At 50.8% G+C, this 16,423-nt stretch overlaps 1 protein-coding gene across 1 annotated transcript in view; it reads left to right on the top strand.

Moving 5' to 3' along the window:
• Nucleotides 1–16,423, top strand: part of MAPK8IP2 (mitogen-activated protein kinase 8 interacting protein 2) — a 55,813-nt gene that overhangs the window by 18,860 nt on the left and 20,530 nt on the right. The window contains exon 2 of the mRNA XM_028746670.2: nt 8,478–8,583. Within this exon, the coding sequence (XP_028602503.2) occupies nt 8,478–8,583 (106 nt within the window). The remainder of the gene's footprint in view (nt 1–8,477; nt 8,584–16,423) is intronic.

The following is a 16,423-nucleotide window of genomic DNA, read 5'->3' as shown; positions in this document are numbered from 1 at the left end:
GGCGCTGGAGGAGACTTGTGAGAGTCCCATGGACTGCAAGAAGATCAGACCTCTCCATTCTGAAGGAAATCAGCCCTGAGTGCTCACTGGAAGGACGGATCCTGAAGCTGAGGCTCCAGTACTTTGGCCTCCTCATGAGAAGAGAAGACTCCCTGGAAAAGACCCTGATGTTGGGAAAGATGGAGGGCACAAGGAGAAGGGGACGACAGAGGGTGGGATGATGGGACAGTGTTCTCGAAGCTACCAGCATGAGTTTGACCAAACTGCGGGAGGCAATGGAAGACAGGAGGGCCTGGCGTGCTCTGGTCCAGGGGGTCATGAAGAGTCGGACACGACTAAACAACTAAACAACAACAACAATGGTGTTATACAAATATTGTCAGTACATTATTAGCCAACGTGTTGCTTGTTGTTGTACAGAGTGTTCTGTTTTGCAACACAGGTGATTTTCTTGCCAGTGTGCTGTAGTGGTTAAGAGCGATAGACTCGTAATCTGGGGAAGCGGGGTCGCTTCCCCGCTCTTCCACATGCAGCTGCTGGGTGACCTTGGGCCAGTCACACTTCTTTGAAGTCTCTCAGCCCCACTCACCTCACAGAGTGTTTGTTGTGGGGAAGAAAGGGAAAGAAGAATGTTAGCTGCTTTGAGACTCATTCGGGTAGTGATAAAGCAGGATATCAAATCCAAACTATTCCTCCTCCGCCTCCTCCTCCTCCTCCTCCTCCTCTTCTTCTTCTTTGGTGTATTCCTCTCTGAGGGCAGTAAAACTTTCAGTAAGAATTGAGGAAGGTGTTTTGCTCTATACCCTCTAGCATGGCCCATAATAAATAAGCAATCAACGTCCTCAGAGGGTCTGTCTCCAGCGCCCCCTGCCACCCCCATTGCCTCTTAGTACCCTCCTAGGTAATTCTCCTCCAAGACATGGAAATCCCCACTTTGGGTACTACTGGACTCCACTGACTGCCTAATTCCGAGAGACAGAGAGATCACTGGGCACCAAGCTCACCCACGCTTCCTAAATCCTGATGTGCAGTTCATTGCTCAGTGGTAGTGAGTGACGTACACTCTGCACATGCTCAGCACTGTTCTTCTTTGCCATCGGGCTCCCTTTGTTTTGCCAGTGCTGAGTCTGACCCTGAAAACCGGATTCAAGCCTCGGCTTAAATGAAACCTTGGCGTTGCTACTGCTGACCGTTTGAGTCGCAGGCTAGCGCTTTTCTCTCTTCAAGAGGCTGGAAAGCACTGCAAGCTATTAGAGGAGGAAGGGCAAGCACAGAGCTTAATAAATCAGGAGAGGAAGATGGATCTGGCACAGGTCCCATTGGGCAGATTCTTACCTCTGCCGCTAACTTCTGCAGCATCAGATGCTGGGTGAGTGAGGGAGCAGGCAGGGTGGACCTGAGAGGAAGAGGAAGAGGCAAGATCGAGTTTTGGACTATGTACGCAACTCCCATCATCTTCAGCTGTGGCTGGCTGGGCCTGATGGGAATTGTAGTTCAGAACACCTGGAGGGTGTCAGGTTGCGGAGGATCTCCAAAGAGCCATGATGCCCAAAGATGGAAGCAGGTCAGCCAAGGTGGTGTGGGGGGATGGGCCCTTTTGCTCAGGCCTCGCCCATCCACTGCTACCAGATTTAATAAGAGAATGAAAAGAGCCTGGTGGATCAGGCCCATGGGCCACCTCAGTGCCGGATTTACGTATAAGCTAAACAAGCTATAGCTTAGCCCCCCCCCCAAAAAAAAAATTAAAGGGGAAAAAAGAACTGGATGTACATTTCCAAAATAGAAGATAAAAAACCAATAAAATAAAACCTACATGCAGCAACAGTGTTTTGTGTTGTGTAGGCTCGTATGATGTAAGTCATGGGTCCCACCTGCTATCCTGCTCCCTAAAATATCACTGGTTTGCTCCTTTCTATATATAGGGTGTGTTACGGTAAAATCTGGGTGCGAGGCTGCTCTGCCACCCAGCTCGTCGGACTAAGTCCGCGGGTCCCTGCGGAGGAAAATGAGCTCAGCTGGAGACAGGAGCAAGCTGCAGAAGATCCACGTTTATTGCGCAACAGGTTCAAGGCGAGATTGAACAGCGGGAAAGGGGTGACATGAACTTTTGAAACTCCCTCCATGTCCCAGAATACAGTGCAAAATACATCCCAGTTACATCATGAATACATTAAGAAGAGGTTGGGTTGCACAGGATTAACATATGGAGGAGGGAGGGGGAATATGCAGAGCTGGAGATATGCGCAGATAAGCACATCCTGAGTACCAGTGATGAGAAGACAATGGTCCATGTATGCATGGTCTGCCACCTGGCATTGCCCGGAGGAAAGGATTGGCAGAGTGATTTGACAGGATTAGGGTCTTGACACCTTGCTTGAGGGATTATGGAGGACAGGGGAGGTGTCATGGAGTCCTAGAGAAATTGAGCAAATTGGCACGTTGATTTTCTATGAATTTTATAGATTTTAGTCCCTTTTGACATTGACAATTGGACTCGGAAATAAATGGATATATTGTAGCGAAGAAGAAGGTGAAGAAGACATGCCCCCCCCCCTCCGTATCAGGTGCCTACATTCTGCGCTGTGGGTTAAACCACAGAGCCTAGGACTTGCCAATCAGAAGGTTGGCGGTTCGAATCCCTGCGACGGGGTGAGCTCCCGTTGCTCCCGTTGCTCGGTCCCTGCTCCTGCCAACCTAGCAGTTCAAAAGCACATCAAAGTGCAAGTAGATAAATAGGTACCGCTCTGGCAGGAAGGTAAACGGCGTTTCCGTGCGCTCCTCTGGTTCGCCAGAAGCGGCTTAGTCATGCTGGCCACATGACCCGGAAGCTGTACGCCGGCTCCCTCAGCCAATAAATCGAGATGAGTGCCACAACACCAGAGTCGGCCACGACTGGACCTAATGGTCAGGGGTCCCTTTACTTTTACCTTTACCTTTACCTTCTGCATGGACTGGTTGTGTGGCAACATGTGCAAATGGCTTGAGATACCTATTAGGTCCATCAATTACCATATAGCATATCTTCAACACAAAAAACAGTGACCATTTGTTGTTGACAAAGAACAGCTGGACATTAAGGGCCCCATTACCTTCAGTAGCTTAAGGCCTCCTCAAACCTCAATCTGGCCCATCTCCTCCAGCATCCTGTTCTCACAGCGGCTGAACAGTTGCATGTGCTGTGGGAAACCAGCAAGCAAGATTTGAGCACAAGAACAACTCTTCCCCCACTGCAGTTTCCAGCAACTTGGATTCAGAAGCATCGCTGTCTCCCACTGTGGAGGCAGAACATAGCCTTCCTGGCTAGTAGGCGCCCCAAAACCCAACTCTTCTGGACATCAATCATACAAGAAATAGGCAAAATAACTAAGCAAGTGTTAGACATCACTCCAGAACTGACCCTACTGAACATCTTCCCAGACAATAATGCCCACTCACATCACAAAGAACTCATAGCCCACCTACTCTCAGCAGCCAGAAGCATCATAGCCAGACACTGGAGAGACTTGTCAGGAATAAGCATGGACCAATGGTATCAAATAGTATGGGAAACAGCCTTATTAGAAAAACTAACCAGTACACTCATACCTTGGGTTACAGACGCTTCAGGTTTTTTTGGGTTACGGACGTGCTGAAACCAGGAAGTACTGGAATGGGTTACTTCCGGGTTTCGGCAGTTGCGCATGCGCAGAAGCGCTAAATCATGCTTTGCGCATGCGCAGAAGCACCAAATCGCAACCTGCACATGCGCAGACGTGGCGCTGCGGGTTGCGAACGTGCCTCCCGCACGGATCATGTTCGCAACCCGAGCGTCCACTGTAAACTGAAACTGACATGGGGACAAATAGAAGAGGACACCTTCACCCCGGTATGGGTCCCCTTTATCGCATATGTAGCCCAACAAGACAACGACGAGAATCCGCCGACAGCATACGAATCAATAGGGCTAACCTGATCCAAAAATACACACACACACACACACACACACACACACACCACTCACACACACAAACAAATCTCACTATAGCCAACCAAAGACAACCAACCACACCCAAGGCCAGGGGTCAGCAAACTTTTTTCTGCAGAGGGCCGGTCCACTGTCCCTCAGACCTTGGGGGGGGGGCCTGGACTATATTGGGGGGGGATATGAACAAATTCCTATGCCCCCCAAATAACCCAGAGATGCATTTTAAATAAAAGGGCACATTCTACTCATGTAAAAACATGCTGAATCCCGGACCGTCCGCGGGCCGGATTGAGAAGGTGATTGGGCCCGATTCGGCCCCTGGGCCTTAGGTTGCCTACCCATGCCCTAGGCCACCCCCAACCTCTCTCACCACCAAGGAAATACAACAAGCAAATAGTTTTAATGTATTTTTAATTTCTGTTGGAAGCCACCCAGAGTGGCTGGGGAAACCCAGCCAGATGGGCGGGGTACAAATAAATTATTATTATTATTAAACCCCCACAAGTGACGCCGACACAAATCCCCACACATACACTAAGTAGAAGAATAGAAGTATTGCCCCCCAATCCCACCCCACTCACCATTCCCTCCCCCCTCTTTTCTTCCTAACCTAAGACTGTATGCAACACTAATGCCTCACAACAAATGAAACTGATCTGTAGAAAACACAACTTGAAAAAAGAGACAATGCACGCATTTTTGTAAACTAAGAAATCATATATATATATATATATATATATATAGAGCCCATTCCTCCATGAATTTTTCCAATCCTTTTTTAGGATGCTCCCTGTGGCAGTGAGTTCCATAGTTTATGCGGCGCCCAAAGAAGTGCTTTCTTTTAGCTGTCCTGAACCCCCACAACATTCAGCTTCATCGGATGTCCCTGTTCTGGTGTTATGAGAGAGGGAGAAATACTTCTTCTCTCTGTCAATTTCCTCCATGCCACGCAGATGGGTGCCCCTTGCCCCTTGCAGGGGAGGTCTGCAGCTGGCACTGGGGCAGCCCGGCTCCACCGGAATCTCTGGCGCTTGTACAGCAGCCAAGCATTTCTCTGGTTATATAAAGCCTGTGGTTAACATACGTGAGGATTTGCGGGGAAATCGTATTACTACTGTGAAAATGTTAATTGCAAGAAACATTAATGACGGCATGTCGGGCAATTAAGGCCTGGCTGGTGCAGAGAGCCCAGGGCTTGGCGAGGAGGTGTGGAAGGCAGATGAGATAACGGGCTTATCTAAGGAGCAGAAGAAATGCCAGTTGTATCAGAAACGGTACATTCTGATGTTGTTGTTGTTTTTTTAGACCTGTGGTTCCCGAACTTTTTGTGGCCACTGCCTCGTCGGTTCCATAATATCACCCCAATTGTCCCACAAAAAATAATAATTCAGAACATTGCTTTGCTTCAGACCTACTCAGGAAGATAACACCCCCCCCCCCGAAATTCAGAACAAGAAATTGCACATTTATGCAGGATCCGGTTAAAACTAGTTACCTTGATTAAGGCAACAAAATGGAGGAACTGGATGCTGGGATACCAGCTTTTCGATGTCTGATAGCCGTTTACAACTCCAGCGCTTCCCCCCATCGCCGACACCCCTTGCCTCTTAGAGCCCCCTCCCCACTTTGGGAACGGCTGGCTCAGATTGTAAGCTGCTCAAGTTGGGATGCAGGGATGCTGCAAGTGCGATGTACTTAATAACACATGGGATAATGAAGGAAGATGGAGGGCGGCTGCTGTTTTGTCTGCAAGGAAGAGCGCACAGCTGGGGGTCTCCCAATTGCTTTCCCCACCCCACTGAGCCAGTGAGTTGGGAGAAAGACGGGCGTATAATTATTTCGCCCCCCACAAAGGACCACTATTTCTCTCTGGGTCCACCACCTGGGAGAGGATTGGGAGAGACTTTTGCTGCATGGGCAGAGAGATTTTGCATTTGTGCAAAAGATGAATTCACCTTCCAAGATAAAACAGTGTGGAGAACCACCACAGAAGCCAGCCCGCAGGTGGGTAGGCTCAGCTGGTTAGAGCATGGGTAGGCAAACTAAGGCCTGGGGGCCGGATCCAGCCCAAACGCCTTCTGAATCCGGCCCGCGGATGGTCCGGGAATCAGCATGTTTTTACATGAGTGGAATGTGTGTTTTCATTTAAAATGCATCTCTGGGTTATTTGTGGGGCATAGGAATTCATTCATCTTTTTTTTTCAAAATATAGTCTGCCCCCCCACAAGATCTGATGGACAGTGAACCAGCCCCCTACTGAAAAAGTTTGTTGACCCCTGGATTAGAGAGTCCAGGGAGGGGTGCGTCTGTTCCGCTGCCAAACAGCTTTGGAAGAGTCCTCCCAGGCCTGAGTTTCTTCAAGTTGGAGGAAAACGCTTGGCTAATCTATGGAAGAGCAGGGAAGGAGACTGGGCTTAGGCTGTGAGAAGGCTGAGCTGTTCAGCGAAGCTCAGGGACAGCTGATTGGGTAGAGTATGAGGCTGTTAATCTCCGGGTCGCGGCTTCAAGACCAGTGTTGAGCAAAAGGTTCCTGAATTGCAGGGGTTGGACTAGATGACCCTCGTGGTCCCTTCCAGCTCTATGATTCTTCTAATTTATAAAGCAGCATCTTAAGAACGCTTTTTGCAGGGGGGTGGACTAGATGACATTTGGGGATTCCTTCCAACTCTGCAATTCCATCATTCTAAGATAGAGCAGCATTTTTTCAGGGCAGTTAAGATCCCTTTTGAATTTAACAGTGGAATGCCTGGAGCCTTCCTGGTGGTCCCTTATTCCACAGTCCTGCCCAGTGCCGGATTTACGTTTAAGCTAAACAAGCTATAGCTTAGGGCCCCTCTTTCTTGGGAGCCCCCCAAAAAATTTAAAGGGGAAAAAGAACTGGATGTACATTTCCAAAATATAAGATAAAAAACAAATAAAATAAAAGCTACAAACAGCAACCGTGTTTTGTGTTGTGTAGGCTCCTAGGATGTAAGTCATGGGCCCCGCCTGCTAGCCTGCTCCCTCAAATATCCCTGGTTTGCTCCTTTCTATATATAGGGTGCCTACATTCTGCATGGACTGGTGGGATGGCAACATGTGCAAATGGCTTGAGATACCTATTGTTGTTGTTTAGTCATTTAGTCGTGTCCGACTCTTCGTGACCCCCTGGCCCAGAGCACACCAGGCACACCTGTCTTCCACTGCCTCCCGCAGTTTGGTCAAACTCATGCTGGTAGCTTCAAGAACACTGTCCCACCATCTCGTCCTCTGTCATCCCCTTCTCCTTGTGCCCTCCATTTTTCCCAACATCAGGGTCTTTTCCAGGGAGTCTTCTCTTCTCTTGAGGTGGCCAAAGTATTGGAGCCTCAGCTTCAGGGTCTGTCCTTCCAGTGAGCACTGATTTCCTTAAGAATGGATTTTTTTTTTTATAATAAATTTTTATTAGTTTTCCATAAATAAAGAATTAACAAAACAAAAACATAGACATAAACAAACAAAAACATGACTTCCCCATACCACCCCTTTTCTGCATTCTTGTTTCAAGATTTTTCAGCAACCCTCTGATCATAACTTAAATATATTTCATGTATTTAACTTCAGTTAGTTATTAATACAACTGTAGTTCTTTATCTCTTATAACTCTGAGCCCCTAGTTTTCCAAATTAGAACAGTTTTTAAGATAAACTTTAAATTTGTTCCAATCTTCATCCACCGCCTCTTTCCCCCGGTCTCGAATTCTGCCAGTCATCTCTGCCAGTCCCATATAGTCGATCACCTTCGTCTGCCATTCTTCCAACGTGGGTAAATCTTGCGTCTTCCAATACTTTGCTAAAAGAATTCTTGCTGCTGTGGTGGCGTACATAAAAAATGTCCTATCCTTCTTTGGCACCATTTGGCCCACCATACCCAAGAGAAAGGCCTCTGGTTTTTTAACAAACGTTCTCTTCAGAACTTTTTTTATTTCATTATAGATCATTTCCCAGAAAGCCTTAATCTTCGGGCAGGTCCACCAAAGGTGATAGAAGGTTCCCTCCGTTTCACTGCACTTCCAACACTTGTTATTGGGCAAATGATAGATCTTTGCTAACTTAGCAGGAGTCATGTACCACCTGTAGATCATTTTCATAATGTTTTCTTTTAAGGCATTGCATGCCGTAAATTTAACACCAGTGGTCCTTAAGAATGGATAGGTTTGATCTTCTTGCAGTCCATGGGACTCTCAAGAGTCTCAAGAGTGATCCACCTGGAGCAGGAACCGGCAAGCCACTCCTGTATCCCTGCCAAGAAAACTCCATGGACTCTTGAGAATCTTGAAATACTTATTAGGTCCATAAATTACCATCTAGCATATATTCCACACAAAAAACAGTGACAAATTGATCAAATTTGACAAAGGACAGCTGGACATATGAAGGGCCCCATTACCTTCAGGAGCTGAGGGCCTCATCAAACCGAAATCCGGACCTGCCCCTGCCCCCCATCTCAAAACGTTCCACTAACAGGCACCCCCTCTCTCCTCTCTCTTCTCCAGGCCACCTCAGGACATCAGCCTGGAGGAATTCGATGACGAAGATCTGTCTGAGATCACCGACGACTGTGGCATCGGCCTTAACTACGACTCGGACCACTATGAGAAGGTGAGAGGGGCAGTGGACGGGTCAAGGAGGGATTGGTGGCGTTTGGACACCAGATCTGTGAGCGGCGTCCTCTTTCTTGCAGAAGCCCCGGAGCCCAGCTCTGTGGGAGCTCCACAACTTGCAGCCCCTCTGCTCCCGAATAACTCTCAAAACTTTAGTTTCCCGGGTTTTCCTTTTGCTTTCAATGGAAATAGGAATGTTAGAATCTTCCTGCTAGATCAGGCCAGCTTCCCTTTCTCATACACAAGTGGGATGCAAGAGTGTTAGCCTCCACCCCTCTTGCTGGCTGCCATCCTCAGGTAGACTGGCTCTGTCCATGGAGGTTCCATTTAGGAATCACGAGGAACTAAAGAGAGCCCTGCAGCGGCTTGGCCAGGCCAAAGGGGGCCCATCTCGCAGTGGCCAATTGGATGCCTCAGACCCTGCTTGCGATTCCCAGTCGCAGAATCATAGAATTGTAGAGTGGGAAGGGACCCCAAGGGTCATCTAGTCCAACCCCCTGGGATGCAGGAATCACAGCTATTTAGGGCCAAAACTGCCTTAGATAAATGTTTGGTGTTAAGTCGTGGGTTGACATAGCAGCCGGCACAGCGATCTCTTCAAGTAGCTCTTTATTATGGTAAGCTGGAATAGAACTGACAGTGAACAGCTCAGCCGGCCTGTATTTATAGGCAGCCGGCTGTCACATTGTAACCACAACAGCCCAGAGTTCCCGCCTAAAATAACTGCCGCGGACCTGAGTGAAAACTATCTACAGACCTGAGTGAAAACTATATACAGTATCCCCCTGTTGGCCCAGGGTGAAACTACACTACATAACACCCCTCCCCACCGAGATAAGGCGTTAGTTACAATCGTAATGGTTTCCTTATATACAGCACTACGCGTAATGGTTCAATTAGGCACAAAAGCATATCGGTTACATTTCCATACTTAGACCAACAGTGATACCTGTCCAACAACATAGTCCTTTAAATGAGTTGGGCGCTTGGAAACTCTGCCAGACCGCCGGGGACTGGTAGCCAAGTCCGGAGGGCCACACAGTTCTCGCTGAGGCTGTGGTGCGACCCTAGGTGGCGTTGGAACCAACTCCCCTGGATCCGCTGCTGTGAGTGGAGCCTCCGCAAGTGGAGTGGTCTGAGTCTGTTCTGAGACGGCTTGGTTCGGCTCCACGCTGGCAGTTTGCGAGGGAGGTGTAGGTGGGGCCTCGCCATCTGTACGTGTCTCTTCTGGAGCCGCAAGCGCAGTTGGGGGCACCTCGGTAGTGTCCAAGTCCCCAACCCTGCGCCTAAGTTGGTCTATGTGCCGTCGCCACAAGCGCCCGTCTTCGAGTGCCACCTGGTACGAGCGAGGTCCAGTGACTCCCACTACTGTGGCTGGCACCCAAGGGATGTCCCCCACATAGTTCCGGGCAAAGACCTGGTTTCCTGGGACAAATGACCGTGGTGCGTTGGCACAGCCTGGGGGTTCAGCCACGGCAAAGTCTGGGTGTAGCCGGTCGAGCGGTGACCTGAGGCGGCGGCCCATAAGCAGTTCCGCAGGACTCCTCCCTGTGGCCGCATGAGGGGTGATGTGTTGCGCGAACAAGTATTCGGCGACCCGCTCATGCCAGTCTCCCCGGTCCAGGCGCGCCAGTGCCTCTTTTGTCGAGCGCACCATTCTTTCCGCTTGCCCGTTGCTGGATGGATGAAAGGGTGCCGTTAGGGCATGGCGGATGCCCAGTCCCAAAAGATACCGCTCAAACGTGCCTGACGTGAACTGCGGTCCGTTGTCAGAGACAAGGACATCAGGACACCCATGCGTTGCAAACAGGCCTCGCAGCACCCGGATGACAGCTTCGGTAGTGGTGGAGGGCATCAGGGCGACCTCCAGCCATTTGGAATAGGCGTCCACCACTACCATAAAGGTCCGGCCGTGAAAGGGGCCAGCCAGATCGATGTGCACCCTCGACCAGGGTGTCTTTGGCGTCTCCCAGGTGTATCCCTTAGCTGCCGGTGGTGCAGGCCTCGACTCCTGGCACGCTTGACAGGCGGACACCCAGGCAGTGATGGCATCGTCCATATTAGGCCACCAGACGTAACACCGAGCCAACGCCTTCATTTTGACAATTCCCGGGTGGCCAACGTGCAGAGCCTCCAGGACGCGCTGACGGAGTCCCTGGGGAATCACGACGCGGTCTCCCCACAGCAGACAGCCGCGATGAGCTGAGAGTTCATGTTGTCTGGTTGCGAAGGGCTGGAACTCCGATGCAAAGGGCCCTTGTGGCCACCCCCTCCACACCCAGTTGAGCACCCGGCTGATGGTGCGATCCTGGGCAGATGCGGAGGCCACAGTGGCAGCCGACACAGGCGCTGCCGGAAGATCCTCAATCAGAAGGAGCGATGAAGCTGGAGCCGGGTCTTCCACAAATGCTGGAAGAGGGCAACGGCTGAGGGCGTCGGCATGGCCCATCGATTTCCCCGGGCGGTGGATGAGCCGGTAGTGGTAGGCAGCCAGGAAAACAGTCCATCGCAGCATGCGTGGTGAGAGGACCGGTGGAGTTGGACGATCACCGGCGAGGAGGCCCAGGAGTGGCTTGTGGTCAGTGATGAGGTCAAAAGTCCTGCCATAGAGGTATTCATGAAACCTCTTCACTCCAGCCACAAGTGCCAATGCCTCCTTGTCGAGCTGGCTGTAATTCCGTTCCGTCGGAGATAGTGTCCTGGAAAAGTAGGCGAGCGGTGCTTCTCTTCCATCTGGAAAACGGTGACTAAGGACAGCCCCGATGCCAAAAGGTGAGGCGTCGCAGGCAAGGACCAGCGGCCTGGATTCACTGTACTGTACCAGCACACTGTCCGAAGAAAGGAGAGCCTTGACCGCGTTGAAGGCCGCCGTCTCCCGATGACCCCAGGCCCAAGGCGTCTTAGTGCTAAGGAGTCGGTGAAGAGGCTCAGCCACTGTGGCTTTGTGGGGCAGGAACATGTTATAAAAGTTCAGCAGCCCCAGGAACGCCTGCAACTCCGTTTTGTTCTTTGGAGTGGGGGCCTGCTGGATAGCGCGGATCTTGGATGTGGTTGGATGAAGACCGGAGGCATCGATAAGATAGCCCAGGAACTCTACCTGTGGAACGGCGATCTGGCACTTCTCCCTTTTTACCTTGAGCCCGGCCTCCTGGAACCTGGTCAGCACGGCACGGAGGCGCTCGAACAGCTGCTGGTGCGAGTCTGCAGACACCAAGACGTCATCAAAATATGGTACCACGCCCGGAAGCCCTTGCAGGAGACGCTCCATAAGGCTTTGGAAGATGCCAGGAGCCACACTCACCCCGAACTGCAACCGGCGGCAACGGAATGCCCCCCGGTGGGTGACGATCGTCTGGGCTTCAGCAGTGGCATCATCGACTGGCAGTTGTTGATAGGCTTGGGCAAGGTCCAGCTTAGCGAAGACCTTACCCTCACCCAGGGAATGCAGCAGGTGTTGGACAACAGGAACCGGATAAGCGTGCTGCTGAAGTGCCTTGTTGATCGTGCACTTGTAGTCAGCGCAGATTCTCACCGACCCATCTGGCTTGACAGGCGTGACGATGGGGGTTTCCCACTTTGCGTGGTCAACCGGCTCCAAAACTCCTTGGGCGATCAGTTTGTCCAGTTGTTCGTCCACCTTAGCCTTGAGAGCAAAGGGAACCCGGCGTGGCTTTAGCTTGATGGGGGCGACTTGTGGATCCAGGCTAAAGGAGATGGGCGTACCTGTATATTGGCCCAAGGTGCCGTCAAAAACCTCGGCAAAGTCTTTGACCAGACCCTCAGTCTCTGCGTTAGAGATGCAGTTGATGCCGGTGACTTCCAGGCCGAGGGCATCAAACCAGTCTAGCCCTAGGAGGCTTGGCCGCTCACCTTCGACCACCACCAACCGGAGCAGGCCCGAAAAATCCTTGAAGGCGATCCGGAACCGGCCAACGCCTACCACGGGAATGTCGTTTCCCTGGTAGTCTCTCAGGTGTACGCGATGAGAGTCGAGTTGCCTTTTGGACACTCTGGGTACCAGTCTTTTGATGGTGCTCCATGACACGATGGACAGGGCAGACCCGGTGTCGATCTCCATGTCACATGGAGCTCCTTCAATGAGCACCGTGACGTTCAGCTTGCGTCGCGTAGGCGAGTCGGTTTGGCCAATCGTGGTTCCAGACGGGCAGCGGCAGTTGGTGAGAGCGAAACAACTTCCCTTGGCAGACTGGAGTGAAGACTTGGACTTGCGAGTCGATGAAGGGGGGGTGTCAGACGGAGCCAATCGGCAGACCTTAGCGATGTGGCCCCTTCTGGAACACCTCCTACAGATGGCGTCTCTGAATCGACACTTGGCACGGGAATGGTTGCCTCCGCAGCCAGCACATTCCGGTGGGCCCTTGGACTTCTGTTGGAACTTCCTGCGCTCCCGCTTTGTCTGGTGCACATCATCGTCTTCACTGGAGGATGCCTCCTCACTGCTGGCCTCTTCATGATGCACCGGAACGGGCTCCCTAGCAAGACGCAGGCTGCTGGACTTGCGGATCTCCTGAGCGGAGCGTTCAGCAGCTTCTGAGGCCACAGCCTCCTCAATGGCTTTCTGTAGCGTGAGGTCTGGCTTGGCTAGGAGACGCCGTTGCAGATGGATGTCCCGGACCCCGCAGACGATTCGATCCATCAGGGCATCGTCTAAGTCTCGGAACTCACAGTGCATTGCAGCCTGTCGCAGGGCGGTGGTGTAGTTGTTGATTGACTCCCCCTCTGCCTGGTTCCTGTGGTAGAACGCATGGCGGGCAGCAATCTTGGACGGCTTTGGTGCGTAGTGGTTGCGGAGCTTCTCTTGGATCGTGTCCCATGGTGATGCCTGGACTGCTTCAGGCGCAACCAACGCTCGGGCCGTCGCAAACACCTCAGGCCCACAGAGGCTGAGGAATAGGCCCCGCTTCCGATCCTGTGATACTGCTGTCAGTTCGTTGGCTTGGAGGTAGCAGTCGAACCGAGCGAGGTAGGAGTCCCATGATTCAGAGGCTGGCGCAAACGGCGGTAGAGGCACAAGTGAAGCCATGATTCCAATGCCGGCGTGAAGGGCGATGGATGGAACACAGTGCTCTAGCCAGAACAGTCAGCTCTGAACTGGTTCTGCCCAGTGATTTCGCTCAGTGATTTCGCTCTGTGATTCAGTTCAGTTCAGAGGCTGGCCGCATCTGGCTGTGCTCTGATGTCCATCCATCCCATCCTCGTCGCCAGTGTTAAGTCGTGGGTTGACATAGCAGCCGGCACAGCGATCTCTTCAAGTAGCTCTTTATTATGGTAAGCTGGAATAGAACTGACAGTGAACAGCTCAGCCGGCCTGTATTTATAGGCAGCCGGCTGTCACATTGTAACCACAACAGCCCAGAGTTCCCGCCTAAAATAACTGCCGCGGACCTGAGTGAAAACTATCTACAGACCTGAGTGAAAACTATATACAGTATCCCCCTGTTGGCCCAGGGTGAAACTACACTACATAACATTTGGTGCCTAATAATAATAATAATAATAATAATAATAATAATAATAATAATATATTTATTGTCATTGCCCCCTCTCGGGGACAACGAAATTACTTGGCTGCTCCATCCACCCAGGTAGGGCACTCCACACAAAATCAAAACAACTATAAAAACACTAATTAAAACAATACAGTATAATACAGCAAGGAAGATTAGATGACTTTCCAAGTCCAGGCTTCCCATTCAGGGCCGAGATCGCTCTGGAGAAGAAGCTGTTCTTAAGATGGCTCGTTCTTGTCTTCATCGTCCTGTATCTCCGTCCCGACGGCAGGAGCTCGAAGAGACAGTGACCAGGATGCGATGGATCTTTAACTATGTCCGGTGCCTTCCTATGGCACCTTGTGGCATAAATCTGCTCTAAGGTGGAGAGTGGGCAGCCAACAATGCTCTCTGCTGCCTTAACAACTCTGCACAACCCCAACCTGTCCTGGGTAGTACAGCTTCCGTACCACACACATAAGCCATAAGTGAGCACGCTCTCAATGGCACAGTGATAGAAGGCAAGCAGCAGTTTCTGCGGAAGATGGTTTTTCCTTAGAATTCTCAAAAAGTACAGTCTCTGCTGCGTCTTCTTCACAAGCCCCCTTGTGTTGACACTCCAGGACAGATCCTCTTGTAATTCAATGCCCAAAAATCTGAACGTTGTTACCCTCTCCACACAGACCCCATCAATCAAAAGTGGCTGGACATTGCTCTTCTGTCTCCTGAAGTCCACCACAAGCTCCTTTGTCTTCCTTGTATTTATGAGCAAGTTGTTAGCTCTGCACCACTCTGTCAGCTGCTCCACCTCATCTCTATAGTCCGTTTCACCCTCCCTTTCAGAGATGAGCCCAATCACGGTTGTGTCATCTGCAAATTTGACAACCCTATTACTAGGGTGAGCCTATTACAGTGAGACTTGGGAAAAGGTGTCTAAGGAATGTCTTTTTGCCATGCACACACACACAGAATTATTAATTATTAATTATTAATATTAATATTAACCAAGGTGAACCAGATCCTGCAACAGGAGGTGAAAATTCCTGTTTATTTCCTGTGCTTTAGGCTACTGTTAAAGGTACAGGAGAGCAAAACAAGCAGCTTTGATCTCGCAAGGAGCATCACTGAAGCCCCAGGGGTGGGGGGGGGGGGAAAGCAATTTTTACACCTTCCCCTGGAGTAATAATAATAATAATAATAATAATAATAATAATAATAATAATTTATTATTTATGACCCCGCATATCTGCCTGGGTTTCCCCAGCCACTCTGGGCTGCTCCCAACAGAATATTAAAAAGACAACAAAACATCAATCATTAAAAACTTCCCCAAACAGGGCTGCCTTCAGATGTCTTCTAAATGTCAGATCGTTGTTTATTTCCTTGACATCTGAAGGGAGGGTGTTCCACAGGGCGGGTGCCACCACCGAGAAGGCCCTCGGCTTCGTTCCCTGTACCCTCGCTTCTCATAGGGAGGGAACCGCCAGAAGGCCCTCGGAGCTGGACCTCAGTGTCTGGGCAGAACGATGGGGGTGGAGACACTCCTTAAGGTATACAGGACTGAGGCCTTTTAGGGCTTTAAGGTCAGCACCAACACTTTGAATTGTGCCTGGAAACGTACTGGGAGCCAATGTAGGTCTTTCAAGACCGGTGTTATATGGTCTCGGTGGCCGCCCTCAGTCACCAGTCTAGCTGCTGCATTCTGGATTAGTTGCAGAGTTAAGAGCAGGGGTCAGCAACCTTTTTCAGCAGGGTGCCGGTCCACCGCCCCTCTGACTTTGTGGGGGGCCGGACTATATTTTGAAAAAATGAAATAAAATAAAAAGAATTCCTATGCCCTACAAATAACCCAGAGATGCATTTGAAATAAAAGGACACATTCTACTCATGTAAAAACACACTGATTCCCAGACCGTCCGTGGGCCGGATTGAGAAGGTGATTGGGCCGCATCTGGCCCCCGGGCCTTAGGTTGCCTACCCCTGCTTAAGAGGGTCTGAAGACATTCCCTTCCTTGTTCAGCCCATGTGGGTCTCTCGCTGGTGCTGGGAGGCCACCTTTGGCCAAGCAGGCGGTTGACAGGCCACCTGCGGTGCGTGTGCTGAGTCAGTGCCCGTTCCCTGCTGCTGAGTCAGGGAGAGAGAGACTTCCCTGCCAGCTCTTTCGCACCCTGCAAAGGCACAAGACGGTCAGCACTTTCCGTCTTGGGAAATTGCGGAGCAGAAGATCCCCTAAGGACACAAGAAGAGGCTGCTGCTGGATCAGGCCAGCGGCCAGCATGGTCCTGCATCCTCTTCTCACAGCGGCGACCCAGATGCCCATTATGGGAA

Source organism: Podarcis muralis, chromosome 10 (genome assembly GCF_964188315.1).
Source record: "Podarcis muralis chromosome 10, rPodMur119.hap1.1, whole genome shotgun sequence".
NCBI classification, from domain to species: domain Eukaryota; kingdom Metazoa; phylum Chordata; class Lepidosauria; order Squamata; family Lacertidae; genus Podarcis; species Podarcis muralis.
Note: the sequence above shows the minus strand (reverse complement) of the source record. Positions and strands in the feature narration are given on the sequence as shown.